Here is a 22758-nt window from a genome sequence, read left to right as displayed (position 1 = left end):
AGATATATATGTGTGTATTGTGTGTGTGTGTGTGCATATATATGTATATGTCTATCTATATTGGTTAGACAGTAAAATCAGGGGAAAGCAAAAACAGACTTAACTGACAAAATGCTCACTTATACACCAGATCTAAGTGAAGAAGGAATAGGGTCTTTGGGAACACACCGCATTGCTTCTTCTCTCTATAGTGAAGACCCATTGCCTGCATTATACTCCATTCCCATTCTGTCACCTGGGGCCCAGCACCCTCAGAGCTCTTTCTCTTGTCTTTTCTGGATTGTCTTCTGATTCTGTCAACCAGCATTTCTTTTGCCATGTGCTAATGCCCTTGAGCACACAGGGATAGAAACAGGGTATATTGTTATACCTTACTTAGGAATCTAACCAACCCAAATTTCTTACTTCTTCTTCCAAAGCACGTTAGCCAAAAAAAAAAAAAAAAAAGAGCCCACTTTAACCCTGCCTTGGCTTATGGCATTCTCTGTGTTCTCTGTGCTGGAATGTCCTCTCCCCTCCCCATTTTCTCTGTCGTTGCCTGATGAACTCTTACTCATCCTTTAAGACTCTGCTTAAAATGTCACCTCATCTGTGGACCCTTCCTTGACTCTCCTAGACTGAGTTAGTTTCCTTCTTCTATAGGTTCCCACAGAACTGTTTTGGGAAATCACCATTTGTGGTTTGTCTTCATGCCCTCCTGCCAGAGGGTGAACTCCTCTGGGATTGCGTTTGTGTTTCTAGGACCTAGCATGGGTTCTTATTCACAGGAGGCTCTCAACACGTTGTTCACAGATGAGTGGATAGTGAAATGAAGAAAACAGTGTTGAGTGAATAAATGCATCAGTTTTAAAGTAAGATCCAGACCGGTGCTGGAAATTGTCATTCAGATTCTGTGTCTTGTTACTGTCTTTATTCCACTGGTATGCTCATTTTTCTTAGAAATGAAGTATAGCTCACTCACTCATGTTGGATAAGTATTAGCTTCATTATATAAAAAAGGAAATATTTAAGACCAAGCTCCCAAAGATGGGTCTGAATCTTAGAAACTGCCAAACAGGAAAACTCCTTTCTTCATCCCCAGTAATTCAGCAGAATGAACTTGTTTTATGTAGCTGCTCTAGAAAAGAGAGTGTATTCACCAAAAGTAAGAAATGAAATTGCAGATGAAAAATAAATATGGGATATGTAATTCAGTTTGATTATTTTTGTTGTATAATTCTATTGGTGCATGGAAATAGAAACAGATTTTCAGGGAATTTGGTCATCAAGTGGAGATGACTGTAGAATCTTGAACATTGTTGAATTAAAACAAAATAAAAAATTAAAAACAAAAACATCATTTTGATCATTTAAAATATGTGGGTTCAAATAACATAACAAAAATACTGAAAGCTTGTTTATGAAATATTTTATCCTTCCAAAGTCAGGGAAGGACTTTCAAATGCTTTAGGAGAACTTCTGAAAATATTAGTCCATGTTAGAAACAAAGTCACATGCCAGAAGGGCTGCTTTTTGAATTTAAACTTATGATCTATCTTCTCCTAATAAATGTGTTTTTTTTAATTAATAAAATCCTGGAATATTTACTGAGGATTGTCAATAATGATTCCTTAAATTGGAATTGGAATTCTTAAAAAAGTATTTCATATGTTTATTATTGGGGTGGTGTTTAGTAGTTGGCCTCACTAAGATAATAACCCAGATTTCTCATCATTGCAAAACTTTTTTTTCTTAAAGAAGCATTTATGATTCATAAGATTGATTCAACATGAAGACTCTATGATACTTGGTATTTAAGACACATCTGCTTCAGATCTATGGAGTGCATAGTCACTGCTGGTTTTTTTGTTTTGTTTTGGCCATCTCTTCAAAGTGGCCTATTATCCACTGAGAGCCTAATGAATCTATAATAAATGTTCTTTTTATTGTGTCACTTGTAGGTACTGTGGTCTTTGGAAATGGGTCACTGGATTTCCGAGGAACCGTTTGAACTTTCTAACTACTTCCCTGCAGCTCCTGTAAGTCAGATGTTATTTTATTATGGTAAATACAACTTGGAATTCTCAGGAAATTATTATTTGCATAGATACAGACTCAAGTTTTTATTAAGTCAAAACCAAGTATGCTCACAGTTAAAAACACATAGATCTTTCATAATACTTTTTTTATCTATTTGTGAGATAAAATGTGGGAATGTGAGAATATTCTGCAAAAAAAAAAATTCTGCAGAATGAAATCTTAAAGAATTTTAATTATGAAGGTCCTTGAGAAAAACAAAAAATGAAAAAGGACTAGATTCTTGAGGAGGTGGTATGATATCTTGTTTGCTGCTTTAAGAAATAAAGCTGTTACTGCTCATAAAGATAGAATTGATAGGTATAAAAGTCATGGCCTGCTAGCAACATGATACAGTCCTTATGTTCTGATACTTTTTCCAAAATCAGCTTCCAAAATCAACTTCAACTTTGCTGAATTTTAAATTTTAAATATTTCAAATGCTTAGTGGAGGTTCCAATTTCTTTTAAAGATTCATGATTAAATAGGTAATTTCAGGCTTACTTGGAAGCAGGATTGTGTAGATGTTGGCTTTCATTTTCAAAAAAGTTAACTGGTTTGTGATACAATTTATTCTTTTGGAAGATCAATACCTGAAAGTGAAGTGGTGATTTTTATCTGTGACCGGGGCTGATGTTATCTGCTTTTTCATTATGTGTAGGACACTGCCCTTTATTACTGAGTTATCTAGATTGTGAGGTTGCTTTTGTTTTCATATTTAAGATTATTGGTTTGATTTTCTCTACCTTTATAAAGATTTTCTTAAGGAGAGAAAACATTCCTGTTGGCAAGACTCTAGGAATTGGAGTGCAAAGACGCAAATCCCCCCTACTCTCTGTCATCAGAGAGTACATGTAATTCTATGTAACACGTGAGGCTTGTCTTTGAAATGCATTTTACCTGTGTGGGCACATGGTATCAAGTATGTTGTTGCCAGTTTGTCCTATCATATCATTTCTCCATCTCAGTGTTTGCTGTGTGGTTATTGAGACATCACAGAAACATAAGGTTTCTTTTGCAGTGGAGCTATCTTATTACCAGATAATGTTTAAACTTGACACCAAGCTGTGCTACCTCTGTTGAATTTATAAACTGTGCTTAACTCTAAAAAGAGAGACCCATTCAAAGATGGGGAGGTTCTTTACTTAACACATTCGTTGAGGAAGCACAGCCAAGTGGTGGAGAAAGTGGTATGCCTGACTCTTCCGGAGTCCATAAAATGTCTTGAAACATGCAGCAAACGTAAGCGTTCTCAAATGATGTTGGGGTGAGGGTGTATAGTGGTAAAGTAAATTACACAAGAAAAATGGAAATAACGAGAAAAACATAGTGGTAGAACAGTATAAAGTGAAGACAGACATGAGGTAAATGCTGGTTTCAAATTTGGCCCTCAGCTTCCTAGCAGCAGCTGACTCCAAGGCAAATATGTGAGAAATTACTTGCAAATTATAAAGTTTTACACAATGTATGTTAGTATTAATTGTACTATGAAAACTTCAAATGGAGTTAAAACTCTAGGGGTTTAAAGTTTTGCAGCCCTGAGCTTAAATCCATACTCTCAAGATTTTCTGTAAAGATTTGAATCTACTATAAGCATCAGATTTTGGTTTTGCACTCCAAAATGCGTTTCTTTCTTTTCTTTTTTCTTTTTTTAATTTGCTGATGGACATTAAAAAAAAAAAATACCTTTAGGGGTAAATCTAGTCTGAGAAGTATAGGTTGTAAGTACTTTAAATAGAAGGTTGTTTTTCAACCACAAACTAAACTATAGCTTACTTCCCTAAAATGTATCTTACTAGAAGAGAAAATAAAAGACCTTTGTAATAGAATAGTGAGGAAAAGATGGTAAAGTCTCTTTGTTATAGAATTAAATGTATAATTTTCTTCATCATTAAAAAACAGATCTTTCCTTGTTATTAGCACAATCAAATCACAAAATCGTTAATATTATCGTAAAGGTTAAATGTAATTATCTAATAAGTTATATTTAATTACTAAAAATACCTTTATATTTAACAGCCAGGCAGAAAAAAAATAGTACAATCTCCATATAAACTGAAAGAACACACATTTCTATAATTTCAGAGATCCTGGAAGTTTTCACCATTTAAACTTGGAATACATATTTGAGCATTCACTTAAATCTACGCTGTCAACACATTCGTAAATATGCTGATTTCAGGATGAAAGTTTAAAGCACCTAAGAGGAGGAGTGAAAATGCATTAACTATGTTTTTTCCTTCTCTAAATATTAAACTGCAAATAAGCACTTCCCAGAAAATCCCTGAATACATAATATATTTTTATAGCTTAGTGTTTTTTTTTTTCTTCCTTTCAGTTATGATAGTGATGCTGAATTCAGGACATATGGATATTTACACAATCCATAAACAGGACTGAGAAAAATGTAGCTCCAAGGTTATCTCTACTGTATAGCCTAAGTGTTCTGTTTTCCAGTTATTTACGGATGAACTCGACACAACATTCTTGGTTGTGACATCAGAGTCTGTAAATTGTCAGTCTTAAATTCGCGGGCTTAGGTTTATCTTGCCATAGGCGTTCTGCTGGGTCACAATACCAGGGCTGCGCTTGGGGCCTGCGTGGTGCAGGCCTGAGTGAGGAGGTCTGCGGGGCTCTCAGCTGGAGCGTGTGGATCCCGGTGCACCCGCGCGCACGCCACCTGTTTGAGGTGGAAGAGACACTGATGCAGCCTGGGCTTTCCGAGCTTCAGGCTGAGGTCTTGGCACCTAGCACAGTCCGCTGCTCCTCCGGTGTGTGCAGGCACCTAGAAGTCCGCCGGCCGGATCATCATGGTTGTGCCCTTGAGCGAGTAGCCTGAGCCTTTCCAGTAGTACCACTTAATGCCGTTGAACTTATTTGTGTTCTGCCTCTGCGGGTAGTACATTCCGTTCAAGTTGGAGGGGCCGCATGCATCAAACCACCAGCCTGTGAAAGTAAGACGCAGAAGGAATTAGGAACTTGGTAACCCTAACTCCATCTCAGCATGGCCTTAGAAACACTTGACTAATCCTCCAGTCGCATTCCGTGCATTTTAAGTAGACTCATGCAAATATTCGTGCATAAAGAGTGTGCCGCGCTGACAGATGAGCAGTATGGTTTCCAGCCTTACCCAAGTTAAATCCTAGCTCCGCATGTCAGAGGTTCTTACAGGCTGCTTTGCTCCTTTTTCCCGCGTGAGAGTGGAAAGACCATCACCCATAGACGTGCATAGCACGTCTTCCCTGGTCCCAGTGTGGTGACCACCAGAGTACGATGGAAGGCACGGATAAGTCATAACACTGAAGAATTGTTGGATGACTCTCTTTGGATTCCAACAACCTTGTGGGCCAGACTATTCAGCTTCCCTCTTCCTACCAGACATTTTTTTTCTTATGACTCCAAATTTTAACTGCTCAGGGGAGCTAGATGAAAGAAAATCATCTTTAAGTCCTAGAGACAAAAAGGAAATTTAAAGCTATTGTGGTTTGCTCCGTAAGGTGAGGGAGCTGCCTGGTGCAACAGCAGGGGCAGGGCGTGGGTCCCATCCCACAGCTACACCTGAATGGCCATGCTTGGGGTTTTAATGCTCTTCCCTAGAAACAGGAGTGGGCCCCAAGCCCTGGTTTTCAGGGAAAAGGAATGATCTACATCTACATAGTCTAAATAAATTTTAGAAACATTGTGTTGCAAGTACACATGCAGTATGATGCCATTTATGTAAGATTTTAGAATATGGGGGGAAAAAACAACTGTTACTAATATCTGCATACCTAGTGAAATAAATAGCTAATGTGAATAAGCCTGAATTCATTGGTCACCCCAGAGGCAGGTGTTGACAGGACAGCTTCAGTTATATCTGTGTAGTTTTATTTCTTTAAACAAAAAAAATATTTTAATGTAGTGATTATATTTATTATATTTACATATTGGACTGTGACCAATTATTTCATCCAGTTACAGTTCATGACTTGAGCTGATTCACATTAATGTTCACTTGATAGGACATTTGTGCGTGTTATTTAGAATCCTTCAAAATATTCAGGGATATTACGGATTTATAGATCCGTTCTGTTCTGGAGCCTGTTGGCTGATGTAACTATAGAATTTGCTGTCCATGCAAAAATATAGCTGATCTGATCGTCAGGCTGGTTACCCTAGGCCCAGACCACGGGTTGGAACCTGATTTCCTTATGGTCAGGACGGCTCCACTTCTCTCTTGGGCTGTGTTTTTCTCCCCAGTCTCTTTCCCACTTCTACTCTCAGCCCTAAATCTTGATTTGAGTAAATAAATATATTGTTTCCTTGGTTATTAATGCATTTCTCCTACTCTCTTGAGTAGTTCATGACATATGGGTGGTCTGAAAACCACCGCCCTGTCGAGTGGACAGCTGGGCTCAGTGTGGGAATGGCAGATGGGAAAAAAGGATTTGGTACATTTGGTCCCCCCAACCCACCCCTTTTCCCCTTATTGTTGACTTCAAAAAGGGTGATTATGGTAGAATGAGGGAGATAGCAGCTTTTCCACAATCAATGTAACAGGTTTCTCTCATTGAAATAATCATTGAAAAACTATGGCTGATAGAAGCCCTGTGTTGCTAAGATAGATTTTGTGGATACCTATAAATAAATTATCTAAAAAGCCACAGGACTGATTTTTTTGTAATGGATTCTAATTCTTTCAGTGTTATTTTAAAGACATGAAAATTACTGAGTTTCAAACTATTCTCATAAGTAAATCATTTCTGTGAGCACCTGGGTGGCTCAGTGGCTGAGTGTCTGCCTTTGGCTCAGGTGGTGACCCCCGGGGTCCAGGGATCTAGTCCCCACATTGGGCTCCCGACAGGGAGCCTCTTCTCCCTCTGTCTGTGTCTCTAGCTCTCTCTGTGTGTCTCATGAATGAATGAATGAATGAATGAATGAATGAATGAATGAATGAATAAATAAATAAATAAATAAATAGATAGATAGATAGATAGATAAATAAATAAATAAATATCCTTTCTCTTGACCGTAAATGATTCTTAACTGGAATGCAAACACCATGATAAGCTTAGATCTTGTTTATGTAGTTACCTTATATTTGTCAAATAAATTGACGACAGCTCTTACCTTTGTCTTTCCTGGGTGAGTAATGAATGAATTTTTGGTAATAGAATTTATGGTCTCTACAAATTAAACCCTGCTAACTTCCTGTTTGCCTTCACATTCAGTTTGTCCTGTTGGCAGAATTTTCGTTGCTGGTTTAAGTCTTTCAGTATTTTTAAGAACTCGCTTGATAGCTTTTGTCAAGCTTTTTTTCTTGTCTCAGTCACAATTAACTAGTTCTGGCCATTCAATTTTTAAACTTATAGAAATTAGAAGGGTGGATTTTCTAGCAGTTGGTTCCTGTCCTTGAGCTCTTAAATGTTGCTGGATACTAATCTGGCCATTTTAAGTGACTGTTAAAATAGTCTCTTGCTTCTGGGTGTGGTTTCCATTTTTATTTTTTAAAGCAGTCTGATATGAAAGGTAGGGAGCAAGGAGAGCATGAGAATAAACACATTAATTTAAATTGGACAACTGTTTTAACTTGGCACACTTAAAATCAGGTTAATTAGCATCTCAGTGTTTGTGTTTGCTGTGTATAAATGAAATTTCTAAAGAAAGAGAATTGCAAATTCCGTGTTTTGCACAGTGAGTTATTAATTAGAAACACTTTTGTGTTAATGAATCTAGGTCACTGTTTTCAGTCACTGCTTTGAATTTTAACCTTTTTAATAAAGCAAAATGAAATTAAAGCATGGCTCTGACATCTGCTACTCAACGTGCATAAGCTCAAGAGAGCTTGCTGGATATCAGATGTTTCTCTCTGTGCCAGAGTGAGGTCCTGAAGAGACACAGTTGGCCTGCTGACAATTCTAGCTCAACATCACATTCTTAAGACTCAACAGTCTGAAAAAGTGAAAAACAAATCTCCCTACATCTAGTAAGTCTATTTATGAAATGTGGACATTGTCACCAATCACAAGTTCAAGTCCAAATGGCCAACCTTTCACTCTATGAAATTCTTCCTTGCCAAAACAAATAGGAAGAGAGAAAAGTCATCCCACCTCCTGTGAGCATTTGTGAACATTTGCAAATACATTTGTCGTTGTCTGCATCCTTTGTGCTAAAATCATTTCCTGGTTGGCTTATGCTGCTTATTTTGCCGGCTGTCCCTGTAAGTCCTTTAAGGTGAATCCTGCAAGCATGCAAAGAAAAAAAGAAAAGAAAATAACGTAATTGGCTTGGGCTGTTGATTTACCGTAGTGGAAAATTTTTTATAATGAAGAATTCCATTCTGCAGATACGCGTTCTGTACTGGTTGGTGTACTAATGCACACTCCCGACAAAATATTTTTGTGCTGGTATAAACAGGAACCAACTTATCATCAAATCCTTAGGCAATGAGGAATGTTTTCGTGAAATCTTCAGCTCATCTCACTTACACAAGCATTAGCAGGGGCTTCAGGGCCCTTTCATTTATTTCCCTGCTGTTTTCAGATAAACAGAAGAGGGGAAAATACAATGTGAAAGGGTCCTCTTTCCAGGTCTCCCAGCATCATCCATACAGAAATGAGAGCCCTGAGAAGACGAGACAACTTCAGGCATCATTATTTTCAGTGGAGTGGTAGGGATGGGAAGCCTTGTAGGCAAGGAAGGATCATTGAATTTGGAATAGAAATCTATAGAACTGTATAGAAAATACATCCTCATTTCTATATGGTATTGTAATAAACTTGCTGGATATTGAGAAAGTAATAAACGTAATGTTAAGTTAGACACCAGATAATAGCCCATACTTTTAGAAGATTGCCAAAATCTGGCTCGCATCAGTGATCTGGGTGCCAAGGAGAGAGGTAGAAGGGAAAGAGAAAGTGTGTTAACACTGCTTCAAGAAGGCCCATTGGCAGATTGGCACAGTACAGCCCAGAGGAGGGATTTTCACACGCCCGTCTGTGGCTGTGTAGGACGTGATGTTACTGTGTTGGCAATGGAGGATGGTAGTGGGCGAGCCCAGCTGGTTGATGGTTGAGTCTTCGTGACCTGGGGATCCCATAAAACAAAACCCTGCAACGTCTGAGGGAGAATTTTACCTCAGGTCCCCAAAAGGATACTCTTCTCTTGCTGACCTCTTCCTTGAAATGATTATATAAATTCCAGGCATTCGTGTTGGAACAGAGGGTAGAGAAGAGAGGGAAGGTTCACTGGGGACTGTCTCTAGCCAGACTGTGCCAGGCACTTTCATGGATGTGTTCGTGGAGCGCATGCACCAGCCCTGAGAGGCAGGCATTCCTCCTGTTTTTATATATCAAATTGTTGAGATTCAAGATAGATGAATCCGGTGCAAATTCTAGTTCTACCACACTCCTAACTCCTGTGTTATGGTTCTACCCTGGTAGACACTTACCAGGGATGTTTGTTTATTGAGGGAATGGTTCTGAAAAGATGGCAGTACAGAGCATGCCAAGCGGAGTTCCATAAATTTTTGGTTCTAAAGCTACTTTAGCGTTACTGACTTAGATTTAAGATTCTTTTTAGTATTGTAGCTCTAGAACCCCCATCATAAGGCATCATAAATTTCTGAATTTCAGTGTTCTCAACGTTTCAGAAACGACCCTGGCCCCTAGCACAGTCTCTCATTACCTGCTGCAAAGCATTTATATACATTCTACTCATCTCTGGGATTTTGAAATGCTTTGGTTTCTTTCCAGGCCCTTCTCGTTAATCATAGATAGCATCCAGATAAACCACTCTACTTGTCCTTCCCCCTTTCCAGCCTCTTCTCTCCTTTACAACAATGTCAGTTCTCGTGGGACTCATTAAACCTCCACGAAGGCGAGCAGAATCAGAGAGTACGCCATGTTTTCTTTGTGTTTCTGAGAAGGGCTGTATCATTTTTAGATCCTTCTATTATATGGTCCCCCTGGTTTATAGTGGGTTTCTTTTAAATTTGGTTCTTAAGAATAACCACATTCTTGAAATTGCTTTATGTTGGTTATCAGTTGACTTTATAGAAGAGTGGAGTGAAAGAAGCAATGCCAGCATTGAATAATGAAATCTGAACATTTGTATAGAGCTGCCACCAGTCTTTAAGGTTTAATATAGTATCAAATAGTTTTTAGTTTTAGTAAAAAAAAAAAAAAAAAAAAAAAATCTGTCGATGCATTTATCCTTTCCCTTTGACATTTATTTTTTGGTTTTCCAGCATTTGGGGAACATTTCTTTTGGGAAAAAAAAAACTCAACTCCATGGCTACAAACAGTGGCATTCTGAGACCCCTGTGTATTGCTCAGCCATGTCACTGCCTGCTTGTCACCACCATGTTTTTCTGGGACAATCATTGTTTCGATGTAGTATCTGCCCTACGCTGCCAAGTAAATTAAACTGAGCTTTAAATGAATGTGTGCTTTTTTAAATGGCATATCCCGAAACTGATCGCATTTCTAAAGGAAGTATCTGTTAAAAACTATCTCAGTTTAAAACATTTTTATAATGTCAGCATACAAGGGTAATGACCCATTTTGTAAAATCTCCTTATATAAACAGTCTAATCCTTAATTTTTGTGTTTCTTGCTTTCTTTCTTTCCTCTTTTTTTTTTTTTTTTTTAAATTCCTCTGTTGTAGATTCCTAACTGTTGCCAGTTGAAACAATATTTAGCTTGGAGGTAAAACAATGACCAACCACTCGTGTCTAAAAATTCATTGAAGTTTTGATCTCTTTGGAGTCAACTTGGAGCTGCAGGGAGGCCCAAACATCTATCTTTTCATTCATCTGCATCCTTCTCTCTTCAAGGGAGCCCTGCTCTTTCTGTGATGAGAACCGATGGGCTCTGTCTCACTGACTTTTCAGAAGTCATGTCATTACTTGTTGTACTGTCTCATTACCTGTCTTCAAAACTTTCAAAATTTTGACCCTCCCGTTTATAAAGCAGTAGCTGTTTTCCTGTGCTCTTCATTGTAGATTCCACCCCAAAGAAGCCAACTCAGGGACTTGGAAATCATGCGTATTTTCTAAGCTGTTCAGAGTTTGGATTATCTATGGTGCAGAGAGGCTGAATTGGGCATGAATGACATGTAGGTGGTACTCGAGGCCCCACAAGGACTGTTGCCTGCGATGTTCGGTGGAACTTTATTTCTGACTCGAGTGTAGATGTTTTCATGATGTGCATGCCTGTGCTCTTCAGACTCCTGCAGGCCTGTGTTGGTGATTGAACAATTCTTCAGTGCCTCCTGAGACCAATTTCTGCGGTGCCACCTGGCACACGATCTCCCTGCGGCGTCGCACGTGGGTTTCCAGGTACCTCTTTCCGTGATACCACACGCAGGTAGATGCTTTTACCCTACCTGCCGTGAGGTCACTCGTCAGGCACCGGCCTCTCAATGCCTGTGCTGCTCTCCGCCTCTACTCTCACGGTGCTTTATAGCCAGAAACTAAATTCCGAGTCAAGGATGCCCATGCTTTTCTTGGAACATTCAGGATAAGCGCCGCCAAATGCGTGGGGCAAGACAAACACTAAGGGAGTGCTGTGACTCGGCTGTTGTTTCTATGGTGGAGAGTAAAGGAGTTGCATGACTAACCCACCTAAGTCTGCCACTTTTAGACTTGGTAACTCACCCTGATTTTGGGATGGAACTTGACAATTGAGTGTGCTTTAACTGCAGAAAGATAGATTTAACTGTTAAAACCTTCTGGAAGAAAACCGTCTAGTCACAGGTATACCCTCCATTGTGACATCGGCATGACTTTTTATAATACAGACACAACCTTTACATGTTCTACAAATACTTGTTGAATGCCTGTTATGTGCCAGGCTTTGAGGATACAAGACAGAGACAGCAAACAAGATGCTGTCCTCGTGAAGTTCCCCTCATATGGTTAAAACCAAAGTTAGAATCTTCAAACTAGAGGAGCTTCCCGAAAGGCAACATGGAATGCTGAGGAATGAGAGGTTTCCTCCGTTTAAGGTATCCTCAAAGTACTTCTGATCCTGGTTGATGCAGTGGAGCTCTGACTTTCTGGAATGCTCACCCACCAAATCTATTAATGTTTTCCAGTTACACACAACTCACCTGTAATTGAGTTCTTCACCGGAGAGATAGAAATGTTCATACAGCGAGTACGCCTCGTTTCCCTCCCAGTCCTTAAGGTGTATTTTAAGCACATAGGGCTGTTGATTGGTCACTTGGAAAACAAACTCATTTCCCAGCCAGTGTTCGCCAGAAGGGTTCCCAAATCCCTATAATCCAAGTTGTAAAATTCAATCACCTCATTTATTTTTTTTCTTCACTTATTTGAAATCAATAGTCAATCAGTTTAAATACTTCCCTGTTCTCTGAAAGTTTGAGGTGTTCTATATAAGAAAGTAGATTTTTCCAAAGGTCAGTTTTTTTTAAAAAGACAAGCTTCTACTGGAAGAAAATTAGTACTAGAGTAATTAGAACTACTTGGGGAAATCACCAATAGAAACATGAGTGTAAAAAAAAAAAAAAAAAAAGAAACATGAGTGTAAACAGCTCAGTTTATTGACATGTGAAGCTCTGTGAAACTGTTGGCTTACCGAAAAACGCTGAGCCTGCCATTAAAAATAAGCCTCACACTTGCATGCCTCTGTTTTGATATATAGTTTACTTTACATTGACAGGGTCATTCGTTAGTGGGGAGACTGAAACAACAGTTAAAAGGAACGTTTTGATAACAAAAATTGTCAACAGTCATTGGTTAGTTTTGGATTTGTGGTGCAGGGCCTGCAGATCTTGAAAGTTAGTTTTCAGAAAGAAAATTATTTTCAGATGGCTTAAAGAATATTCATACCACTTTATATTCTTTCCAAGTCCTCTGAAAATCAACACTGCCATCTTCACGCCGCTGAATGACCGTCCACCCACCTCCAGAGGTTTCCATGTCGCAGTATGCCTGCCAATGGGAAGTGCACAATTACTGCGTGGGAAACACCAGTGACTCAGGTCTGCATCTGAACTCACAGAAACAAGACACATGTGGATACCTATAATATGACTTGTGCTGATAGGGTTCCCCAGGGTAAATCTTTGTGGTCCTCCAAGAAGCAGGTGGTTTTAAATAAATTGAAAACCAGGAGTTTAAAATGATGATGAAAAATAAACAGTAATATAACACGATTTCAGCATCGATGAGAATATGACTTTCTTGTCATCGTCTCTTCTAGGCTAAAGACCCACCCCAATCGCTGACCCAAAAATCGCTGTTTCTTAGAGATTTATTGCAGTTGGGACATCTTGGTGGATTGGTTCCAAACCTCATCTCCAACCTGCAAAAATCTACCAACCTGGAGTTCACAACTCCAGAGACCTTTAGGATAGTTGTCAGTCCCTATCAACTCCATAGAGAGTTGGGTAGAAAGAGTACTTTTGCACTGTAGGGTTTCCAAGACTCCTGTTATGTTATGCTGTGGGGTAACGAGGTTCTTCCACGTGGGATAAAAGTCAGATTTCTCGGTTCGACCCTCAGTGTGAGAGATCTGAGGCTCCTGTGTACCAGGGTGGTGTATGTGACCTGAGTGTCACCTGGTAGCTCTACCCCTCAGATCATGACTTCAAGCTTCGTTGCACTTTGCTCACTGCCCATGGTATTTCTCTTCCTAGCTCTTTTTAGTTTTTGCTTTCAAACTGGCTTGGTGGGTTTAAACTTTGTTCAGAACACAGAATTCTGTCTTGGGCCAGGAGCATGCATGCTCACTTTCCACTCAGCTGGAGTTTTATTATGAAATTAGAAACTTCTGCAAATAAGATTACATAAATAGTTTTAAATAATGAGATTAGAGTAGAACAAAAAATTCTCCCAGAAAGTTCAGATAAATTTTCCTATGGCATACAAGGTATTAAATATGAAAGTTATCATTCAAAACCAATTAGAAATAGTCTTCCTCGGCTGTCTTCCTCAGTCTTTTTTGGGAAATAATGGAGAAATTTAAATAATGGAGTAAGTTTAAATGTGAACTCTTCTGCATTTGCGAGTTAAAATCTTCAACAATGGGGGATAAAAGAGAAGCAAGAGCATACCTAGACCTAGTGTTTCATTTTCAAAGCCTTGCCTGATGTCTCATTGCTAACGGGACAGAGAGCTGCCCTTGGAACCCAGAACCCTCTTCTCCAGCAGATTTCTCTCCACTGCTCTTCCCATCTCTCTCCACAAAAGTCCCTTGGCCCATATTGCTTTCCCTGATGATCCTCACATTTGGGAGCACATGTTCCATTAAAGAAGATTCTTAAGGATAAAATGATTTACCCATTTTAAATTAACCAGACAAATAATATTGACCTGCCTAAGGTGACCCCTTATTATCTCCCTGCATTGATATTATTATTATTATTAATTATCTTGCTATCATTGCTGTGCACCACTCTGTTCCAAGTACTGCACTGGGTACCCTGCATATATTATCAGCAATCCTGATGCAATTCTGCTGTGATAGTGTAATTTTGCATTTCTGAAAGGAGAAAAGATTTAGTGAAAAGATTCAGTAAAGTTAATTTGACCAGAGTCTTTCAGCTATTAGGTGGAATACAGGACTCGAGTAAGGTCTCTTAAATTCCTCATTCTGTACCCTTAAAAAAAAAAAAACACACACACACACAAAAAAACACCATAGTAGACTGCCAGAAACAAAGAAACTTGACCCTTTTGTTAATAGGCCAGAACTGCCCTCAACATGGCTCCAACTTGAAATCAGTTCATGAATAATACTGCCTCTTATTTGCCTGTGGTCCACCCAATGATCAGTACTGCTCACTTCTCTCAGTATGTCTTCTAAAAGAAAATTAGTTTATTAAACTAGCTGAGTAAGCTATACTGGCTTGAGGAGTTATGTGTGTACAGACAAGTTACTTCCTCTGTATCCTAAATGGCATGCTGGTGGGTGGAAAGACCGGATATGGTTTTTAGCAAGCCTATCCTTATTCCCAGAATATTTGATTTTTTGCTGTCAACATCACCATCATTGAGTATCATGAACACTTAAATCAGAGAAGTAGTTTGTCTTGGTGTGAAAATCAGAGTCCAGACTGGACATTTCCACCGCCCATGTGAAAATGGGTTGAGCTGCACTATTCCCTAACTCCACCAGGGACAAGGAGGAGATGATTAGAACGTTTCCTTAATGTCTCTTTGTTCCTCTTAAAAAGAAAAAAGAACAAAGAGTTCATAGAAACTAAAGTATCATGGTTAACTGAGTCGTGAAACTTTCAGAGGAAGATAGTGTTCAAAGAGAGTTGTCCACGTAGCCAGAGGGCACTGAGTGAAAATGATGAAATGGATTATCTCAGGATCAGGAAAGCAGACTTCCTCAGAGAATGCCCAAGACCTCACCGCTCCAGCTACGACCAACCCCAGGGCAGCTAATGCTTTTGTTAGCACACTCTTGCATGGTTCAGGGACCTGATAGCTTGCTCTCTAAAACTTGAAGTCTTTTAGTGGATGATGCTTGATTTAAGTGTCATGCTTCAGCTCTGAGGCCCTGGTGAATGGCTGATGAAACAGTAATCACACAGATAAACACCAGGAGACAGATACCCTGTGAAATTTAGGGAAATGAAATTATTAGGTCTCTGACCAGCAGAAACAAACTCAAATGCCCTTGATGCAGTTTTTGTTTTTATCTTTTGCAGAAACATAATGAATTTTTCAAAAATAAAGTTGAAATACGTAAGCCCCTTCGGAAAAGGTCAGCCCAAAGATGTCTTGAACGCACTTTTCCTGAGTTAGATGAAACAGGGCAAAGATGGCTACAGAGATGTCATGCAGAGAAGCCATCTCATAGTCCTTGGGGGCAGTCAAAATGGTAAACAGTTCACAGTTATCGAATAGCTGCTTAAGTAGTAAGACCTGTCCTAAGAGCTGATGGCCATGGTCACCTCAAAATCGCTCTGTCAGACTGTGGTGACTTCATCGTGTTACAGATTAGGAAACTGAGGCCTCACACAGGGTAAATGATGTGCCTCAGAGGCACAAATTGGCAGAGCCAAAATTTAAACTCCCGTCTCTCAGGCTTTCTCTCCCTTGATCAGATGGTGAATTCCAGGGTCTCAAGTCTGGAAGGAAATCTAGAAATCACTTAATCTGGACCATTTATTTTAGAGATGAGAAACTTGAGATTTGGTAGGATTGTTGTTCCCTGCTGTGCACATGAGTTATTTTTACTGCAAATGTTTAAAAGAAACATAAATCCTAAGGTTGCCAACCATGACCTGAGATTCACGTTGACCCACAATGCTCTACATTTTCCTCTTGCTGTAGAACATTTCAGAGGCCATTGGCTTTGACATGGGGCTCTGGGGTGGGAGCATTGCACTGAGTCACGGAAACATTTATAGAGCAGTTGGTTGGTGCTGTGTGATCGGCGATTGCCCTCTGGATTTGCAAAAACATTCACACTGCACTGATATCCTCTCTCCTCCTCCTGTCGCCACTCCTGTCCCCATTTCTTTGGGCCAAGAAGAGACCAACATCTGGTGACAGATAGTAGTATCCGAAGGATTGTTATGAAAACCAGATTGCAAAGGGGATTGAGAGTCTTCATACAGGATCTGTTCATTATTTTCTCATCTGTAGCAGACTATTTATGTTTTTTTTTTTCCTCCCCACTAATGCATTGCTTCTAGGGCACTCAGGGACATTAACTGATTTCCAAGGTTGATTTAAAGCAGCAGGAATGAATTAGAAGGGTTTTCTTTGGAAAGTATTGTCTTGAATAGCACAATATTTATCTTATAAATTCATAATCAAAGTATATGTTACTGTTTCAAATTCTATGTCCCTAAACCCTTAATGCTTAGATTTTGAAAGTGCTTTTTCTTATTAGCATTTTAAATACTGAGGATCTTACTGAGTTCAAAGAGATAATAGTTCCAGGAACCTCTAAAATTTCCATTTTTATATAGTATCGATGGCCTTTTCTGTAATTGTTTACATTGGTTTAACTTGTAACAGTTACAGTTAGATGAAGACATATTTGTAAACAGTTAATATAAATACAGGCCTCTGATAATCATATAGCACTTCACACTGAATCTCCTGTATTATTTTACCTTCTCAAACCTCTGTGAGAAGCCACATTGAAATATTCCCTGGGGGGTGTGATTTTTTTTTTCCCCCTTCATCTAATGCTCAGGGTCTCTCAGAGCAACTTCAGGAGCCGTGCTCACTGAGTAATCCAAAATACTAAGAATAAGTGAGCTAAGCTATATACTATCTTCTCCTGATGGCAAGTTCTGGCTGTTGATTCACTTTCCACAAAGTAATTGAGCTTATGCCTTGAAATAAACTCCAAATACTTGAGAAAATGAGCTCTCTCTTTGACGGTATGTTTTAAGTCTTCCAGCCTATGTTAGGCGGGGTAAGAGTAGCAAACCCCAGCGATCCTCATGGGGTGACCTGCAGACTCCTGGGGGGGCCCTGAGGCCCTTGCTGCCAGCCACAGGGCTGACACTGTTTCCTTAGTGTTACTGTAATGACACTAAGACGTTTTTGGCCTTCGACACTGTGACAGCATCCACACCGTTGGTACAGAACCTCCGGTGGGGGGACCTGCCAGCACCTCAATGAATCAAGGGAATAGAGCATGCTATATTTGAGTCACTATATGCTTCAGCCACAACCTCGCAACTGGGAAAAAAATAGGTCAATTTCGCTTTGGGACATCCTTGACAAAGCAGGAAAAACCATTAATTGTATTGAGTCTCTACTGCTGAGTACGTGCCCTCTAATGAGCTATCTAATGAAATGTGAACTGTCTATAAATCACTTTTGCAAACCAGGGTACCATGGTTGTGTCAAAGAAAAGCTTTTTTGTGGCTGTTTTAGTTGTGAGCTAAATGAGCCTTTTTTTTTTTTTTTTTTTTTTTTTTTTTTGTGGAATTACCAATGCTACTTGAAATAACAATTGAAAACCAAACTAGTTGTTTATTTGAACTCTAGTATTCGGAGAACGTTTTCTTTAAAAGTAATGAAATGAGTCTGACACTTGAGGGAAAACTATGGACAGTATGATTAAGTTAAATGCAAGGAGAAGAGGAATTAGATGTCTTCTGATGATAAAATAGAAATTTCTACATCATTGACATGCCCGGTCAGTATCTGTGTGCAGTGGCTGGACTTGGAGTCCTTGGCAAGTACTCCGTGTGGGGTAGACGCTCGGTACATGTTTGTTGCTTTGCTTTGCATGAAGTTGGGAAAGTCTGGGTGTGTAAACTGCAATGTGGTTCCTCTGCTTCTAAAATAGTGTGTTTACAGCCAGGAAGTTGAAACCAGGACACTAACCACCATACCTTTATCTCCTCTGTGGAATTAGGGAATGTTAGCGTATAGATGCCATTGGTTGTCAGTCCTGACTTGAATACTTCTGCACAGTCTCTGAAAATGATCTGCTCTTCCTTAGCAACAAAGGAGTCCTTAGGTACTTTAAAAAAAATAGGAAAGCATTTAAAGAGAGTTCATGGAAAGATACAAGTTTATTATTTTGAAATGCACTTAAGTTTTATTACATTTGAATTCTTATAATAAGTAAAAAGGACACATCAGTTTTTATCCTTTCCAAAAACATTACTGCTTTAGTCTGTTCTGCATTAGTTCTCAAAGATTATTACCAGTAATCCATACTTCTTTTTTTTTACCATCAACATGTAATGCAAGTACTTTGCAATTAGCCATAGTAAACAATTACTTTAAAAAAAATCTTCCACCTTGACTAGAATCACATACAGTTATTGCAAAAGAACAACAACAAAAATAGAACGTACAAACAGTGTCCCCTCTACAGTGGCTGCGGGGCATATCCCGTCAGCCATGACCTATCCAGGCTGTGGATGTGTTTTCTCCTTTTTTTAAAAAGTCAGTATCTGAGGTCAAGTCTTGATACATTTCTTTAGACTATTGGGTAAGGACCTTAAGTGTTCTTTGGATTTTAAGCAACCATCCCATTATAGTTTGTGTTCAAGAGGAGCCATTAATTTATCTTTGTCTTTGAAATTCTAAATCTAAAAATCCTTCAAATTTTTACTCTGCTGTCAACATTTAGATTTCCCAATCCTTTTTACCATAAAAAAGTGTGTGTGTGTGTGTGTGTGTGTGTGTGTGTGTGTTCTTGCAGGTATTTGTATTCATTCTGGAGACGCACCAGAGTATAGGCATATAGCACAAATGTGTGGGTAGGTACCACAAGTGGACAGAGGTTCTATCTTCACATCACCTTGAGACATATAGGAAAAGAAAACCCTATTCTGTTACCCTCTCTCCTGTGCCGTTTTTTTCTGCCCAGATTTGAGCTGCATGATTTTCTCTACTTTGGCTCACCAGAGCTAACACCTCATATTATCTCCTTCCCACTAGATGTCAGATGATTGCCTTTTCCTTCTCTATGGATGTGCAAAAGTACTTTTTTCTAAATGATAAGAGAGTGAATCTCCAATTGGAAGGCAGGTATTGGCAACTGGCCCTCTGGTGTCAATACTGCCACTTATCATCAAGAATGGGCGATTTTTATTCATTTCCTTGTCTAAGTGTTTCTGTTAAAATTGGAATAACTGCATGACTCGAGGGTGATGTGAAAACGTACTATTTTTTTGTGAAAATGAAGAATATCTTCACGTGATTCATATGTAAATGTATCTATGTCAAAGAATCCAAGTTTAAAGGACATTAGGAAATAAATCATAGTAAGAACTAGAATCAATTCATTTTAGAAAAAGAAAACATAAAATGGAAATCCCACATAGATTATATACCACATTTCTAAGTAATGACTGAAGATGCCTCTCTTCCTCCCTCTCAAATCCAAGAGAAATTGAAAGGTAAAACAGTAATAAAGTAGGCACGATATATCTAAGGATGAGCTGAGAGAAGGGAACCGACATCCACATTGTCATGAATGGCAAGATTTAATTATTTTTAATGGCTGAATAATATTCCATTATATATGTATATGTATACTTTTATATATATTTCACATCTTCTTTATTTATTCATCTATCTATGGACACTTGGCAGCTTCCTTAATCTGGCTTTTGTGAATAATGCTGCAGTAAACATAGAGGTGCATATATCTTTTTGGATTAGTACTTTTGCATTCTTTGGGTAAATAATCAGGAGTAGAATCACTTCCTCCTTTTTAATTGGTTCTGTGTTGAGACCCTGTAAAGCTTTTGTATGAAACATGTAAGAGAAATAGTCCTTTTCTGAATGATAACATTTTTTTTAGAAATTTGAGAGTTTCACTTACTAATTAGTCGCAATGAAAATGGAAGAAAAAATGATATGTAAACTTGACTTACAGTTTGATGGTGATATCATAGCCAATAAACTATGAACTGTCTCCATCAGATCATGTTGCTGCTTCTGGAGAACCGAATTATTCACTGTGGCGGTCACTAACTGTTTTTCTAGTTCTTCAATGATGGAGTTTTGCTTGGATACTAACACCTGGAGCTGATCTTTCTCTTCTTTTATTGACTGTAGTTGAACTATATGCTTGTCTTCCATGTCTAGTACTTTCTTTTCCAGGAAACTTGTAAAGGGAAATAATTGTTAGTTTAGTGAAGGGTTTTCTGATTGCTTTGTAGACATTGAGTCAGTTTCATAATTCTTATGTAATTTTTAATATTTATTGAATTTCTGTTTCTCCAAGACACTCTGTGAAAATGTTAAAGGAGTGGCCACAGCCTTAAAGAAGCTCTCAAACTTGCCAAGAACAGTAGATAAATAGGTATGACATAGATATGAGTATAGAATTTGCTGGTAAAAATTAAGGCTTGTAATTAGGAGTTATCACATGGAGTGCCCTTGAAGACTGTGGTTTTGCTGTAGGAGACTGTGGGCAAAGAGAAGGCAGCCTCAGTGTTGGGAACACACGTGGGCAGGTGGAAAGATGAGTGGAAAACCCAGGCTGAGAGCCTCATATCTGTGCACGAATCCCTGTGTAACCTGTGTCATAGATGCATAAAGTTTTTCTGTTTTCTACCTAAAATCATTTCTAGTACAAGCGCGTACAGGCAATACACTTTGGAAGCACCCTGTGATGCTTGACCTAGCCAACGTAAAAAAGGGACATTTTTAAATTATTAATCTATCCTGTCTTCAAAGTGACATTGCTGAAATTTGTTATCCAGCTGTCTTTCATGGTCTCTAATATTCTGTGAGGAGGCATAAAAGAAAGATGGGTTGATCCCATGGTCCAGTGTGTGAACACTCCAGAAGGGATATTTATTTAAAAAAAAAAGTTTCTCTCAAACCTATACCAGTATAGCTCCAGAGGGTAGTTGGATCTTGACCTAAAATAGTTAACATTAAGATTAAATACAAACATGTATTGGAGAGTTTAGCTCAGGATCAGGTCACCCCGAAGCATGCTGGCTCTGAGAGCAGCACCATGTGATGAGTACAGAAGCACATAGCATTGCATTTAAAGCTATAAGGAGTCTCAGATCATACATATTCTAGGGCATCATTTTGCAAAATGCAGATTGGGACCCATTACTGGCTTGGGAAATCCATTTAATGAGTGACAATCAACATTTTTTAAATGAGAGAAAATTAATTAAATAGGGTAAAATAAATGAAATATGGGTGTAAATTCATAGCAAGGACTTGGCACATTGTAACAAATACCATGGTCGAGAGTGATGAGTGGTGGAAGAAAGGAGATGGAGTGGCATGGGGTATGCACACGCTGTTAGCACAGCTAACTTGTTAGCATGGCACTTGATTTTCTGATACAGGATAATCAATTTGATCAGCACCATAAAAGTTGGACTTAGGTGCAGGTTATTTTTTTATTAACATAGGTCATGGTCAGTTGAGAAGTGTGAGGAAGTATCCTGTATGGGCAGAAATAACTAAGGTTCTTCAGAAGGGAAGAGTATCAATGTAGTACTTTTCCATAATAATAATCTCTGTAACAATAATCACAATTTAATTGAACTGGTACAAGTAGCCCTTAAATGAATCATTTATTTTTAAAAGGAAAAAAAAAAAAGAATGGTAAGATGAAAAACACATAGTAATTTTCACCTTCTGCTGGTGAAACTAATAATGTTACAGTGTCAATTTTTAGAAAAACATGGACCCTAATAAGTACTTTGATTTCATTGGAAACTATTCTGTAATGAAAACAGCTGCACTTTGGGGGAAATATTGAAGGTAATTTAAAGGTATAGTTTGTCACATGTGCAAAATATTTACATATATGTTTACTGATGTCCTTGCAAATGAAATCCTAGGCTAGTTACAATGTAAGGCACCTGAAAACACAGTAGGCCAAAGTCACTGAGGGACGAAAAAATCATCTGTACAGTTTTCACATTTTTATTTATTTATACTCATTGATGGAAATCTTGTTATCGTCACTTCATTTCATATTTGTGAAAAGGAGATTGTGGCTTCTGCAGCTGCTAAAAAGACTATTCTTCCTGCAGGTATAGATTTGTTATGTGTGGTTTTTAGGACAAGGCCATTGATAAGAAGCTATCCCTTTCAGGGTCTGTACTTTGGCAGGTCATTCAGAAACAGTCCATTTACAACTCTAGTGTCTGAGTGAGATATTTGCCATTCAAGTTGACCCGCACTGCTGTTGTAAGTTACGTAAAACTGTAGTTTGTTAGGTGTGTTTGACAAGGTGGTTTTATGGAAGAAATGTGTTGTTTAAATTGAGTATC

The 22758-nt window shown here is 38.6% G+C and overlaps 2 protein-coding genes across 7 annotated transcripts in view; one reads left to right on the top strand and one right to left on the bottom strand.

Moving 5' to 3' along the window:
* The window catches only part of MCPH1 (microcephalin 1), a 236821-nt gene that overhangs the window by 103091 nt on the left and 110972 nt on the right, over positions 1-22758 (top strand). For 3 of the 4 annotated variants that reach the window (XM_072763908.1, XM_072763905.1, XM_072763906.1), the window contains exon 12: positions 1941-2018. In XM_072763908.1, the coding sequence (XP_072620009.1) occupies positions 1941-2018 (78 nt within the window). Of the gene's footprint in view, positions 1-1940; positions 2019-11261; positions 13214-22758 lie in introns of those variants that run through there. The other variant, XM_072763907.1, reaches the window with a different exon arrangement.
* Positions 3911-22758, bottom strand: part of ANGPT2 (angiopoietin 2) — a 54061-nt gene continuing 35213 nt past the window's right edge. For all 3 annotated transcript variants that reach the window (XM_026017943.2, XM_072763909.1, XM_072763910.1), the window contains 6 exons: positions 20380-20612; positions 18379-18509; positions 12890-12991; positions 12148-12314; positions 8145-8275; positions 3911-5001 (listed from right to left, as the gene is read on the bottom strand). In XM_026017943.2, the coding sequence (XP_025873728.1) occupies positions 4841-5001; positions 8145-8275; positions 12148-12314; positions 12890-12991; positions 18379-18509; positions 20380-20612 (925 nt within the window). In that variant the 3' untranslated portion in view covers positions 3911-4840. The remainder of the gene's footprint in view (positions 5002-8144; positions 8276-12147; positions 12315-12889; positions 12992-18378; positions 18510-20379; positions 20613-22758) is intronic.

Source organism: Vulpes vulpes, chromosome 7 (genome assembly GCF_048418805.1).
Source record: "Vulpes vulpes isolate BD-2025 chromosome 7, VulVul3, whole genome shotgun sequence".
Taxonomy (NCBI): Eukaryota; Metazoa; Chordata; class Mammalia; order Carnivora; family Canidae; genus Vulpes; species Vulpes vulpes.
Note: the sequence above shows the minus strand (reverse complement) of the source record. Positions and strands in the feature narration are given on the sequence as shown.